Genomic DNA, 13286 nt, shown 5'->3' with positions numbered 1-13286 from the left:
ACTCTCGGCAGAAGTAAGCCGGACCAGGAAAAATGCCAGAGCCGGTAGTACCGACCGTTTTACCAGCCTTTTTCCCAAACCGGCTTACTCGTAATGCCTCCCCCACCTCCCCCACAGCAGAGTATCATAAACCTTAGCTGAAAACTGAATGTATAACTACATGTAAACGATTTCTGCCTTCGATTGGATGCATGTAGGCCGTCTGTGTATGTCGGAATTCTCCCAAGCACTGCGAGTCATGTGGAGAAAAACAAGGATGTTGCCATAGAAACCGAGATGGTGTAAAAGTTGAATTGGACAGCATAAGCTATACCTATACCTTGGCAGGTGCTGGGATAGGCCTGATGTGCATATATAGAAAGACACGAGTTCATGCTTTGTGAAAATGAGGTGTTGATCCAGCCAGGCCCTTGGTGAAGAACCAGTGTGCTGACTTGAGTTGGGAATAGTTCACTTTGGTGGGTCTCTACTGTGAGTCTCATTCATTTCCTGTGACATGTTCTTACTGGTGTGCCACCTCAAACCTCTCAGAACCCTCTTGTCAGAAGTGAACTCCATAAAGTCAGCCCTGACCTTTGAGGGTCAAGCGTTCACAAATGGCATTTCTTGATTAATGTGGTTAGAGCAGGAATTGACTAGAGTGGTGTTGGTTTCCTGGAATACATGAAAGTATTAGCAGTATACTTCTGTCACTGACACTTTTTAGAAAAGAGGACAGCTCATCTCTAAAATGATGGATTTTTTTTTATAATTAATGAACTTTTTACTGAATATCGTGCTGAGGTGGTTTCTAGAACCTTTCTTGCCACCCAGGTAGGCCTTCTGTTACCTTTCGTTTTACCATAGGGCCGTCAGCAGAATTCCAAGGACTAGAAGATGAAGGAGTAGACGCGGAGGCGCACAACCAGAACATTTCATCCTGATTCCTCTGGGTGTCTTCAGGGTGCAGCTTTCCTTTCTTCAAGGATGGTTACATGGGCCAATGTGTGGTGAGCATACCACTATTTAGCGGCTTCAAGCTCTCCCCCGCCCGGAGAGCTCTTGTAGTCTTACCGGCTTTACCACTCTTCATGTTGAATTTGTCTCAGACAGAAGCCACTACACGGACAAAAAAAGGTGAAACGAGCAAAGTTTAAAACAAGTACTTTACTTTGCACGCAAGTCATAATTTCAGATATGCAACATCACAAACACTGTCTAAGTGTAACACTGGCGGGTACACATCAGGTGGCAATTTCCATATGCGCTACAGATTTCTCAAAGGGCACACTGGATACTAATTTTATTTCCTCAGTGTACCGTAGGATAGGATAACAGTTCCGTTATTGGGTCCAGAATTTATGACAGTGGAACAGAGACGTGGACAAGTGGGCTAACAATCACAATGCAGAACTAGGCGTAAAGAGGAATCCTTCTGTGGGCAACGTCAGTAGATCTATTCTCTTAGAAAACTGGCACAACCGTTTTCCATTCTGTGAATGTAGTATATATAATTCCCACCAAGAGGCATAAGATTCCCGATCAAAACATTTCCAGTTAGAAGATATCAGATGGAAACCAAGAAAGACCAGTAAGTGGAATAGCCTGGAAGAGGCAATCTTGGTTACACCAGAGTAGCCATGCGTTCCAACAATGCCATTGTCAATATTGAGTTGAGCAGTAAAATGGCAATACATGTGCAATGCTATCCACATCCTTTCCCAAAATGAAAATACAAATCTACAGTAAATGATACAGTGTTTAAAATCAACAGCACATTCTCTGCAAGGCAAGCACAGGTTTGTCAAGTTGGGGGCGAATCTAGAAACATGTTTAGGAGTAAGGACAGCCCTATTCACCAGAAAGAAATGCAGTCCGAGTTGGATTTGTGACTTTAGATATCTTTAAGACTTGTACAGGGGTGGACTGGGAACCAAAAGAGGCCCTGGAAATCATTTTTAAAGGGGCTCCATGTTACAAATTTTCAGCAAGCCCAACACCTTTCCTATGAAGAAATTTGGAAATGAAATAGGTTACCACTCAAAAGAGGCCCGTCCACCCATGCACTCGTAGTCACACCCTTTCCATCTATTTATCTATTTTTGCAATTAGTGTAACCTTGAGATACTACTTTGATGCCTTTTAATTGCTAACTCAATTTTCATATGTATCCTGGGTTATTGGTTTGATAAGTCTTATTTTTGTTGTCAATTGCTGAATGTTATTTTCTGAATGTATTCATTATAAATACTTAATAACAAGTATTTAACAAAAAACCGAATATCTATTCTGTAGCAAGATGTGGAGTTTATGAATGACCGCGTCAGCCTACTCGAGGGTCCTGCAATGCGATGCCATACATACCGTGAACAGAAAACAAAAAGAACCCTCATGTATTGGTCATTGGATAAGGAAATAGAAAGTAACAGGTAGAGCAGAGGGGGTAGGATGAGGAAACAAAGAGTGACTAGCAGCACAGATGAGAGTGTGTAAATAACCGGAGGGACGGCTATTTTAGAGAGATGCATGTTTTTTTGGCAAGTAGGGGGATATCCAAAATACCATTTGGGCACTAAGCACCCCACCCTGGAGAAATGAGGATTCATGTTTTGTATGTATTCACATTATTCACATTGAGTTATGATAGAAGCTTGGCTCCCATTCTGTGCTATGGGATCCTATAGTGATTAATTCACAGGCATTATATACACATGGAATTAAAGGGGCGAATGATCGGTTTTAAAACCTCCCTTGCACTTCCTTAAGCACCGTTCACATGGGGGACCACAGGCGAGGAAGAGTACTGATGTGTGTCTAAGGCATGGACAAGGACATGTTCAAATTCTGTCTGCTTTTGTACAGGAAGTAGCAATTAGGTTTTCTGCCAATTTATGCATTTCTGGACATCGATATAAGGTGAATATTTTCTCCTAAGAGACGTCTGCAGTGGAAATGAAAATGTACTAAGTCAGCAAAAATCAACTACGACCAGTTAGCTTCCGTTTGGTTAATCCTCCCTGAACCCTGCAATCATCATAATCAGCAGGGGGGCACAGTGGGGGAAAATGTCTTTTGCGGCTGGACACCTTTTCGGTCCTGTGATATCGCTGTTGCAGTGGCTGTCACGGATTGATTGCAACTGCACTGAACACGTCATCCTTGAATGCTGCACCTGGGTATTAAAGAATCGCAAGCCCAGAAGAGAGCAAAAAGTGACGGCTGGGTGACTGAATGCCGCTACTGAGCAATGTCTGTGATTTGTGCCGGCACTCTGAGAAAAACACAAAGATATGGAGGAAAGTGCTTGTGTCAATGCTACTAAACCTGTGGGAATTCCTCTGGCAAAGATCCAACAGATCAGTTTGTGATCTTGTGCAAACACATGACAGAAATGGAGCACTCACAGACGAATCAGTTAACCCAACCTGCAAAGTGAGCAGTCGGAACCTACCATCTGGGCCGCATCCCAGCCATCAGGGGAGACTTTGACCCTGATGGCTTTTCCCTGGAAGGAAGTATACATGAAGCAGGTCATGTGTTCCTCTTAACTGGCTTTCCCTCAGAAAGGCCCTGACACGAGGAAGGAGAACCATGGTAGAGTTCATATCCGGCAAGGACGAGCCAATACCCTCTGACTAGGACAGCGCATTCAGAGACCGTTCTGCTGCATTTCCTTCCCTGGGACGTCTGAGGAAAGTACCACAGGGATCCCAGATCACACCTCACTTTGCATCACACCTGTCAATTTATCCCTGATGGAGAGCTTTGGGCGTCAACAAGTTGAACGCATTTCAGTCCATTGCTTTATGGCCAGACTAAAAACAGTAGTCCCTTTTTGATGTTTGTTTGTAATCATCCTGGCCTTTGAGCACCCGGGGCAAATGCCAAAGGCGACTCTACTTCATGTGCCTCTCGAACATAAATAAAATTGGAAAAGGCATTATATAAATGATCCAGAAGAGAAAAATACAACAGCATGAAAATAAACATATTTGATGTTAGGAAAATCAAATAAAAAATATGCAATGTGGAAAGACAAAAAATGGGTTTGAGCATGCATAAAGAAAATCAAGATTTAGTAGGAAATCACAGAAATCCAAAAATATATCGTAAAATGTACAGGTGGGCCCCTAAACTCTAATAACCAAACTGAGACCTGCAACTTTAGAAACTATTGATGAAAGCCTATGTTCTTATATATGTATACCCAGTGCTTCATTTGTGGAGGTGTTTGCCAGGGTTCAGCCCTGGCACTTATTTCTGAGCCCAGGCACTTATTCACTCAGTCTCAGTTTGATTATGAAGTGATGACAGCCAGAGCATCCACCACTCCCAATGAGCAGGTGTGAGCTGTAGTTTAACCACAAATGTGTTGACACTGTGAGGAGCAGCTCTGGGTGGTGGCAGCAAAGGTGGGGAACTGCCTGCCCACAGTGTCACAGTCGTGCTAGAAACTATTTGGGCCCTGGCACTTATTTTCTTACAAATTAAACATTGTATATGCCCACCCATTTAGCTGCCCTCCAACCAACAAATCCTCTTTCAAGCCTCTGCTCGGCCACTGCCGTTTTGGACTTCAAAGGTAGTCTGGGTCTTGCTATATTGTCACCTCCTAATGAATATTCTTTTTAAGTTTCTTCTAAGCATTGTTTTGCTAAACATTGAAAACGTATTGTTTACACAGCAGCCATGTATTTACTGGAAAGGAATCCCCCCTCCCCCCCACATCACCATGAGCAACAATAAAACTCCTTTGGGTAGAACTGACAGCCAACATTTGAGGACCTGTAAGAGAAATCCTGCTGCACATCCCATCTTGCGCATGTGTTTGGTGGCATTTGTTCTTTAAACAGCAGGGCATGGTAAACATCCGTAACAAACAACTCATTCAGTCTCCTAACTGCGCATGTGCACCACTGGGGTTGGACTGGCCTATGAATTTGGACTGGCCTATGAATTTGACCATTTCATTCCATCCCTTGCGTGAAATTGAAGGATGAGCAGAGGCGCGGCCACTGTTTCGTCACTACGTTGGGTCTATAGCATCACCGTGTCTTTCCCTTCAATTAGGCCCAGCTCTCGAGCTGACGCCAGGGGGCTCTGTTCAGACCCAGGCCTTGACGTGGCTGTTCCACTCCTTGATGCAGCCGCACAATCCGCCATCTTCATACCAGCGCCACTTCACACCCTTGTAAACAGCCCTGGCGTAGGGCTGGAAGCACATGAAAAGGCGTAGGCGACGGGCCAAGCTACAATAGACTGCCATGGCCACCACGATGAGGGGAGACATGATGACGAAGCCCAGGATGATCAGCGCCGAGGAACTGCTGTCGTCCAGGATAGACTTGCAGTAGTAGGCATTGGAATGGAGGACCTGCCAAAGAAACAAAGCACAGAATAATGTGGTTAAAATAGCAATTTGTCCTGGAAAATCAAATGTTCAAAACTGACTTATCTCATGCTCCTGCAACCTGCCGCTCTCCGGGTGTTTTAGTCTCAGACTCCCCTGATCTCTCACCATTGACTATGCTAGCTAGACCTTGTGGGAGTTGTAGTCCAAAACATCAGGAGAGCCAAAGGTTCCAGAACTCTATTATGCATTTCAACTTTGCTGACTGTTACTGCAATTAACACAATGAGCCAAAGACAAGGCGAGTGATGGACCAGAGGAGCAACTCACAGTGAATCTGAGGACCAGAGGAGACTGACCCATTAGAGTAGTATAGCAGCCAAGGACCAGAGGAGTGATCCACCAGAGAAGAGTTACTCACTAAGGAGCTGAGGACCAAAGGGACAACATCTCGCACGGCAGTAGGGAGTAGGGAGTAAGGGTGTCAGATAACGCCATGTAATAAGGGACACCCTACTCCACCCTGGGCTTCGCTATTACCTTCTGTTTAAGATACCAGTAGGGGCTTGCCAAAAGTACTGAATCTGGTCTCGGGAGGATAGCTCGGGGGCAATGTGCTCACCTTGGAAACAAGACGACACGGAGCACCACAGGTTCGATCTCTGAGTCCGGGCTTAGAAACCTCTGGGTATTAAGCGTGTTATAACTATCATATAATTTCAATGTCTATTTTGCACAATGAATGTTGTTTATGAATAAAAATGGGTTATTAAGCAAAAAGGATACAATAGTAATATAAAATGAACATTAAAGCCTCACGTGTCATAGCTGCATTGACCATGCACTAAAGAGATTTGTTTGTCAAATAGTATTTTATTTAATTTGCATGCACACTTGGATGAAAGCCTCCCATGCATTAATATGTCATTTCGCTATTACTGTCAGGGATTAAACTAGTGCTATTTTGTGTATTATTCCAGGTATTATCTAGTCAAGCCACAATGCAAAAAGAGCCAATGAAAAATGCAAGCCAAAGGTCAAGTACCCTCCGCCCTTCCCTCCCCAGACTTTCCCCTACCTCCCCTCCTCCCCAGTCCCCCCTTTTAGATGTAGCCACCCTGCCACCAGTTGATTTTCTACATGTCCACCACAGGATGGCACCCTTTGAACCAGTGTGTCACACACATGCATGCACCCACAATGCACAGGCAGTGACAGGAGACATCAAGCTCTGATGTCTCCCTTCTTTCTACCCTGCACATAGTTGCCCCATAGGTGAGGCTCAGAAGTATCTAACAAAAGTACAAATGAACTGGCGACGAAGACGATGCACTTGAAGGTACACACTTTAAACATATTTTCTTAATATTTCATTCACTAACTGTGCTGCCATCATGTCTGAGATGGGGGCCGTTCCTGTCAGTACCCGTGGCACATTCAGCCTTCCACAAGTTCCACCATGCAACATCCACAATGACACGTCCTTGATCGGGCCATGATGGACCATGTGGTTGGGGGCCCCGCACAACTATTTTCATGCCACCAGAGAAAGTGGCTGAGAAGTAGAGCTGCCCATGTTTCGGTACCTGGTCAGCACAGACATACGTGAGTTGCCGCTTTCGCCACTGAACATTGGCAGTGGCAACGACTATGATGCGTCAACTGCTGTATTCGCAGAATAATTTCACACAGACGTAAACCCCTTAGAGATATTCCATTTGTTCCAGGCATGTCTTAGAAACTTCCAGGCAAGTGTGCTTCATCTGGGAAAGTGGTACGATTTGCCTAAAGCAGAAGATGGGATTTGTACTTAAGCCATTCAGGGATGTGTGTTGTTCCAGCTATGGAATTGCACCCTTGCATAACCCTGAATCGTGATCCAAAAGATACTGCAGATGCTGAATACCACTAACTGGTGAACAGAGTGTCCATTACGAAAGGAGAGCTGCAATTACTGCTGAAAGAAGCAACACTGGCTTGGGAGGTTATTAGTGCTGATGACATGGGAAAAGCAACCCTCTTAAACCATTGTTCTATGGAAATACTGCACACCACATACACAGGTGTCCAGCCTGAGGCCGCACCTTCCATGGGTGTGAGAAGACCAGCCATATTTCACATTCTGCAGATCTGCAGAGTGCTATAAGGAGATTTCCATGTATGATGGCATGTCCACACAACCATAACTGAGTATGGCCCAATCAACAAGAGGCCAATGCCTTGGAGAGTGATGAGAAGGTGCTTTACAAATATATTGTTAACAACTATGTCAACATGGCATGATATGCATCCTCAAACTGTCATATTCTCATTAAAGGTGTGAAGATACCCACCATCTTAGACACCTGTGATTGTTCTGCTCAGATGTAATTGGGGCTGCTGAACCTGGTATAGGCCCTACAGCTCACGAGCAGATATCTTTGTATTTGGCTGCAACATACCAATAGAGTGACCTGTTAAGATGTTCATCTTGGATCTGTTTCAGGACGACTATCAAATCTGGCCAAGGTGTTTGTTATCAAAACAAGGTCAAAGGAGTTTCTATTTTGCACCTTTGCAGAATGCTCAAACTTCTTCAGGTTCACACTCAACATCTTTGCATCTTCCCTGGAATGACTGCTCGAAGAGCTCCACAACACTTTTACTGGTATTTGGTGTTAAGAAGAACATTGCCGTCATGATTCATATTGACGAGATGGTTTAACCCAAAGCTGTGAGGAACAGGAGCAGTGGCGGCTGGAGATTTTTTGATTGGTGGGGCGTAAATAGTTCCCATAAATGTGCATTAGTGACCGAACATAGCGAAGGAGCCCTAACCAAACAAGGAGGATTTGGTGGGGTAATGGGTTATGAAGGTCCTTTCATAGCACACTTTCTGTGAAAAAAATTGGGTAAACGACACACATCCTTCAATCGATTTTCAGGGTAACATGTCACAATGTCCAATAGATGCTAAATCACCAACAGTGCATAATAGCATTTTCCAATGCTTTTTTTATGAAACATTTGCCCACAATATGCCTGTATAAAAAAAAACATTATTGCTGGCTTTGCCCATATGTGTCCATGTTGGCTGCACCAATATATTCCAATTTAGCCACGTAAGAAGATACTCACGTTTGCTTTGCCCATAATGCCAGTAAAGATATCATGAGAACATATGACCATGCTGGTTCTACACAAGTATGAACATTCTCCTGTTGGGTTTGCCAATAATGCCAATAAAGGAATGCCATATGACTTTAAGAAAACATGGCCTTATTAGGACTCCCTGTGACTTCCTTTTCACTATTGTTCATGTCTGGAAGGATGTCAATTAGGCATCCGACATTGGTAGTACCTGATAGTAGGCCATATATGATCCACCTTTGCTCTCTTACACCTTTGACTTAATTATGGAGTATGCATATATGGGTATCCGCTCACAACCTGTAATAGGATGGTGATGAACTATGTGTCCCTTCTTCCTAAATGGATAGTAATACTAGTACTAGCAGTGTTGCTTAGGTGGATGACAACTAATTGCGTGTCATTCACATTCAAATTGAATTGATGTTATTAGCTCTGAGGTGAATATGGCTACATCCACTTCCTTTTGTTTCCCATAGGTTCCCTCTCCATGTGATCCATCCGCACAGCACTTACAACTTGGGGGTAAAGTATTGACAATCCCAATATGTTGAACCTTCCTCCCTCAATATGGTCAGTCTTTTAATTACCCATACCAGACTGTACCAATTGATGTGAGCAGATGACTGTCCTGATGATAGTGGCTTTACCCGCACACATGCCACAGAAACCGGTCAACAGTTGTTGCTACTTACAAGAGGCAATCACACCTACCTTGTAGTTTGAGCATTCATTTTTACCAACTACCCATGACCCGCCATATCTACATCATTTCATGACAGACTATGGGACTTGGTGTCTTCTTCGTCGTTTGTTATGTCAAACATTGTATGTCAATGTATCTGTGTCGTTTTTAGACCTGAGTCCACCATGGCCAGAAAGACAATCTAGTGGCTAATTAATTGACAGATACCCCACTAGATGCCTCTCCAATTGACCATTGACCATTTTAAGTGACCATTGAGCACTTCTCTTCCTTTTTCCACTTACACATAGTGGGAGAGAGTGGCATAGGTCCAACAATGCTGAAAGTATTACTTACTTAGAAGTGGTTAGTTTATCTCTTTTTCTAGCCTTGTTTGTACATGTACCCTCTCTTTGGGTGCTAGTATATTGGTCTTGGTCCACATAGGCCTCTGGACTTCCTGATGAGCTATAACCCACTTATTGGTGGCACACCCACTCAGAATCTGGCTGTGGATCCACTGTAGTCCATTGTGATGAATATTACGTATTCCTGAAATGCTGGGGAAATGTTTCTCATTTAAGAACACAGGCAAACCAAAAAGTGAGAGATTTAAATTATAGAACAAACACTACCAAGCCACAGAGCCTCCTCTCTGTCGCATTCTAATTCACTGTACTTTTTCACTCATCTGTACAATTATCAAAAGGGACCAATTATAGTAACGTCCATCTTAATAGTGTCCATGAAGGAGTCCCCATGTCGGTCATTATGCCCACATAAGAACATTCATCATGTTGGTGATGCTTGCAATACTAATACAGTACAGCATGCCATGCCACTGTAAGAAAGCAAGTCCATGAAGGACGTGACAAGTAATGAGACTCTGTCTGCAACCATGGGAACATAAAGAGATTAATCAAGCAAGCAGTGGTAAAGCCATAAATGTTCCTTTTGTGAAGGCATGGGATAAACATTTGGTAGGCACTGCCCCAACAGTACTACCTTGCCAGTAGATGTCAACAGCCTGAAAATTGTCTGTACGACTTGGCATATGATGTCAGTGCCTGGCAAGCGACTATCTAATACCTATACACAAGCAAAAATGTTGTATTTTCCACTACTTGCTTTTAATTGGACTTCAGTGCAAAGAACACATCTATGAACACACATAGTGCTTATAAATCAAGTGCCTGAAGGCACACTTAGTTAAGTCATTGTCCTTACACTGGTAGCGTATTTAAAGCTGCAATTGAGCCATTAACTCACAGACTACTCCTGAGAAATAATCCTGGCTGGCTCTATACAGCACACAGCTTGATATACTGCATGTCATAAAGCATGTATATAACTAAATAACTCCCACATGATGTATGCTCCCCCAAACAACCCAACTGCCTCCTAGAAGTACTGCACTGTTAGTGTTTCAGCTTACAGGTGACTCCACCTAATAGTCGAAACTAAAAATGGACAATACAACTTCTCTGTCATCTACCTGGCTAAGACAAAACCTCATGTTGCGTGTCTTGCCATTTTAACCTAAAAAATGCAATCAGTGTTTGTCATTAATGGAATAGTTGTTTGTGGTGGGACTAGACTTACTTTTACAAGCACCTCATATGATTCTGGGCTGAACACTGCTTTTATTATTCCATGTGAAGTACTTGCCATATTTTACATTATGAACTACAGAAACCAAAAAAATATGCAGAGCTACAGGTGTATGAAATCACTGTGGCAGCTTTCTTTGTTAACCATTACAATTGTTTTAATTAACATTGGGCCCTGCACATGTTTAGCACAGTAATACAGAAGGCATTGTCTCTACTTCAGAATTCGGGTTCACTCCGTCATCAGGAAAGTTTGGTGAGAAAGTTGCCTAGCTGCTTTACAGGAATGGAGCTAGAGCAGACAGCTCAGTGGCTGTAGGGAATGCTTGTTTGTGAATCATATTCATTTATATAATGATCACATTCTATATTTTATTTTTAACACATAGATTGTTCAATGTGACAACTAGTCATTGTAATACATGGTTTTCTCGTAGTGTTCACAGGTTCACAGTGCTTTAACAATCGGTGTTACCGTTATGTATATTCTTCCAATGCCGCACATTTCTCTATCTCCCTCACACATACACACCCACAGCCTGGCATGCACGCACGCACATCTATATATATAAAATGCCTAGGTATGTTTCCTGTGCTCAGCTGATACAATCTATCAGTATTAGGTTGCCCTCTACTGTCCAAATGGCAAACGGCACCTCTGTGTGCCATTGGACTTCCAACAACAGCCATATAATCTTTACAAACAGAATGAACACAGTTTTCAGAGGTCACCTTCACCTTCCACTATCACAAACATTCAGAATAATTTCAAGTTACTTCTTTCGAACCTCACTTCACGTCACACAGGGCACAGTGGCTCCAATTTAAATGAACAGTTAAATGCTGGCTCAACATTTCAGTCTCTAAAGAGCGAAATGCTATGGGACGAATGACACTTCACAAGCAAAAACTGAACGTAGGTGCTGTAATTATTCACTGTAACTATGCTACTACGCAATCTTATGTCATCACAGGGACTCTGCAATGGAAAAAGGTTTAAAATTGTTCAGCTGCAAAGGCACATCATAAAGGCTTGTGTAACTGATGGATTAAACTTAGATACTGTTCTTATAATGCACATACCTCTCATTCCATCATACAAATATGGCATTCAAATTCAAAAGAAGACACTTTCCTATATGTTTAGCCTTTTCAATTACCATTGATATGTCACAGGGGAAGACAGTTGACAGAATCTGCCTATACCTTCTGAAACCTGTATTCAGTCATAGGCAACAACTATATGTTGCTCTCTAAAGAGTTTGATCATTCAGCTCATTAAGTGTTGTATCTGAGAATAAAGAGATTGTTAATTGCGCTTACAATGAGATATATAAGTGAATAAATCAATGAAAGTGCAAATATATTGGATTAATAACCTTTAAAATATGCTAGAATAGCATATGTTACACCGGGTGCAGCTAGTATTTATTATACACAAATAGTAGCCTGCACGTACCTACACATCTATTCCCCATTTCAGCTCAACTCTGTACACTAGTCAGAATTTGGGACACTGACCTGGATATTCCACCGAGTCATGGTGCATCAACAGTTCACAGGCCCCCAGTTGCTACCAATCATGTGGCCTTGCAAACTTCACCCAAGGCTTACACCATGTGGGGCCAGACATTTGACGGCCCGCATGCCTCTGATGATTTGGTTTAGTAAAACAGTTCAAGGAGACACGCGGCAAACAGATTAAAATTCTAACCACGGGACGCACCCCTATACACATAATCATAACTTTGCCTGGACCATGGACACGAAGAACCGCATGATGGCGCTGTGGAGCGCTGCATCGAGTGAAACTGAAAGATAGATTCAGGTTTGGTGTAAATTAAAATTAAAATGTTCATCTTGTTTTCTCCTACTGAGAAGAAACGTGGGTGGCTCTGCCTCGCGCCCATTCATACCAGCCGCCACTGAACTAGAGAATACTGCTGCAAGCCGAGTCAAGGTGTATGTAGAGACAGTGGCCTTTGAGAAAAATGGAATCATAGAGAAAGGTAAAGGGGCCACCATCCTGTGTATCACAGATAGTGATCACAAAGAAGACCTAGCAATCTCGACAGATCTGTATATGCTTCTTACCACTCAGGTCATCGGCGGGTAACATCACATAGCACTCCCCATTGACAATGTGACTGTGGAGTTAACCAGTCTCCCGATGTTCTCAAGACTAGATCTCAAGGACAGGTCTCTCCGGCTGAAGCTGAGCGAAGAATCATACCCCATAACAATGTTTTCAAAACATGTGGGTTTTTCAGGGGTATCAACTACTCAGTTTTGGCACCACATCGGTTGCAAAAGTCTTTCAAGACAGGATCCACTGGCACAAGGCAGACTCAAAGTGTTATCAACGTGAGGTAGGAAATTCTAGTGTACTCCCAACAAAAGAGGAACTTTTGCCAAGTATGCTGGGCATGCTATAATAAATCCAATACTTTTTAAAGGACCAACTGGTGTCTTTCAGGAAATATTTCCCACCAAAACGACATCAAACCTCATCCCTGGAAAGGAAAGGGACATC

At 43.0% G+C, this 13286-nt stretch overlaps 1 protein-coding gene across 1 annotated transcript in view; it reads right to left on the bottom strand.

The window, feature by feature from the left end:
- Positions 1-1127: 1127 nt before the first annotated feature.
- Positions 1128-13286, bottom strand: part of TMEM88B (transmembrane protein 88B) — a 604987-nt gene continuing 592828 nt past the window's right edge. The window contains exon 2 of the mRNA XM_069610125.1: positions 1128-5353. Within this exon, the coding sequence (XP_069466226.1) occupies positions 5084-5353 (270 nt within the window). The 3' untranslated portion in view covers positions 1128-5083. The remainder of the gene's footprint in view (positions 5354-13286) is intronic.

Source organism: Ambystoma mexicanum, chromosome 8, assembly GCF_040938575.1.
Source record: "Ambystoma mexicanum isolate Mex_15411 chromosome 8, UKY_AmexF1_1, whole genome shotgun sequence".
NCBI classification, from domain to species: Eukaryota; Metazoa; Chordata; class Amphibia; order Caudata; family Ambystomatidae; genus Ambystoma; species Ambystoma mexicanum.
The sequence above is the reverse complement of the archived record's forward strand: the minus strand, read 5'-3'. Positions and strand labels throughout refer to the sequence as shown.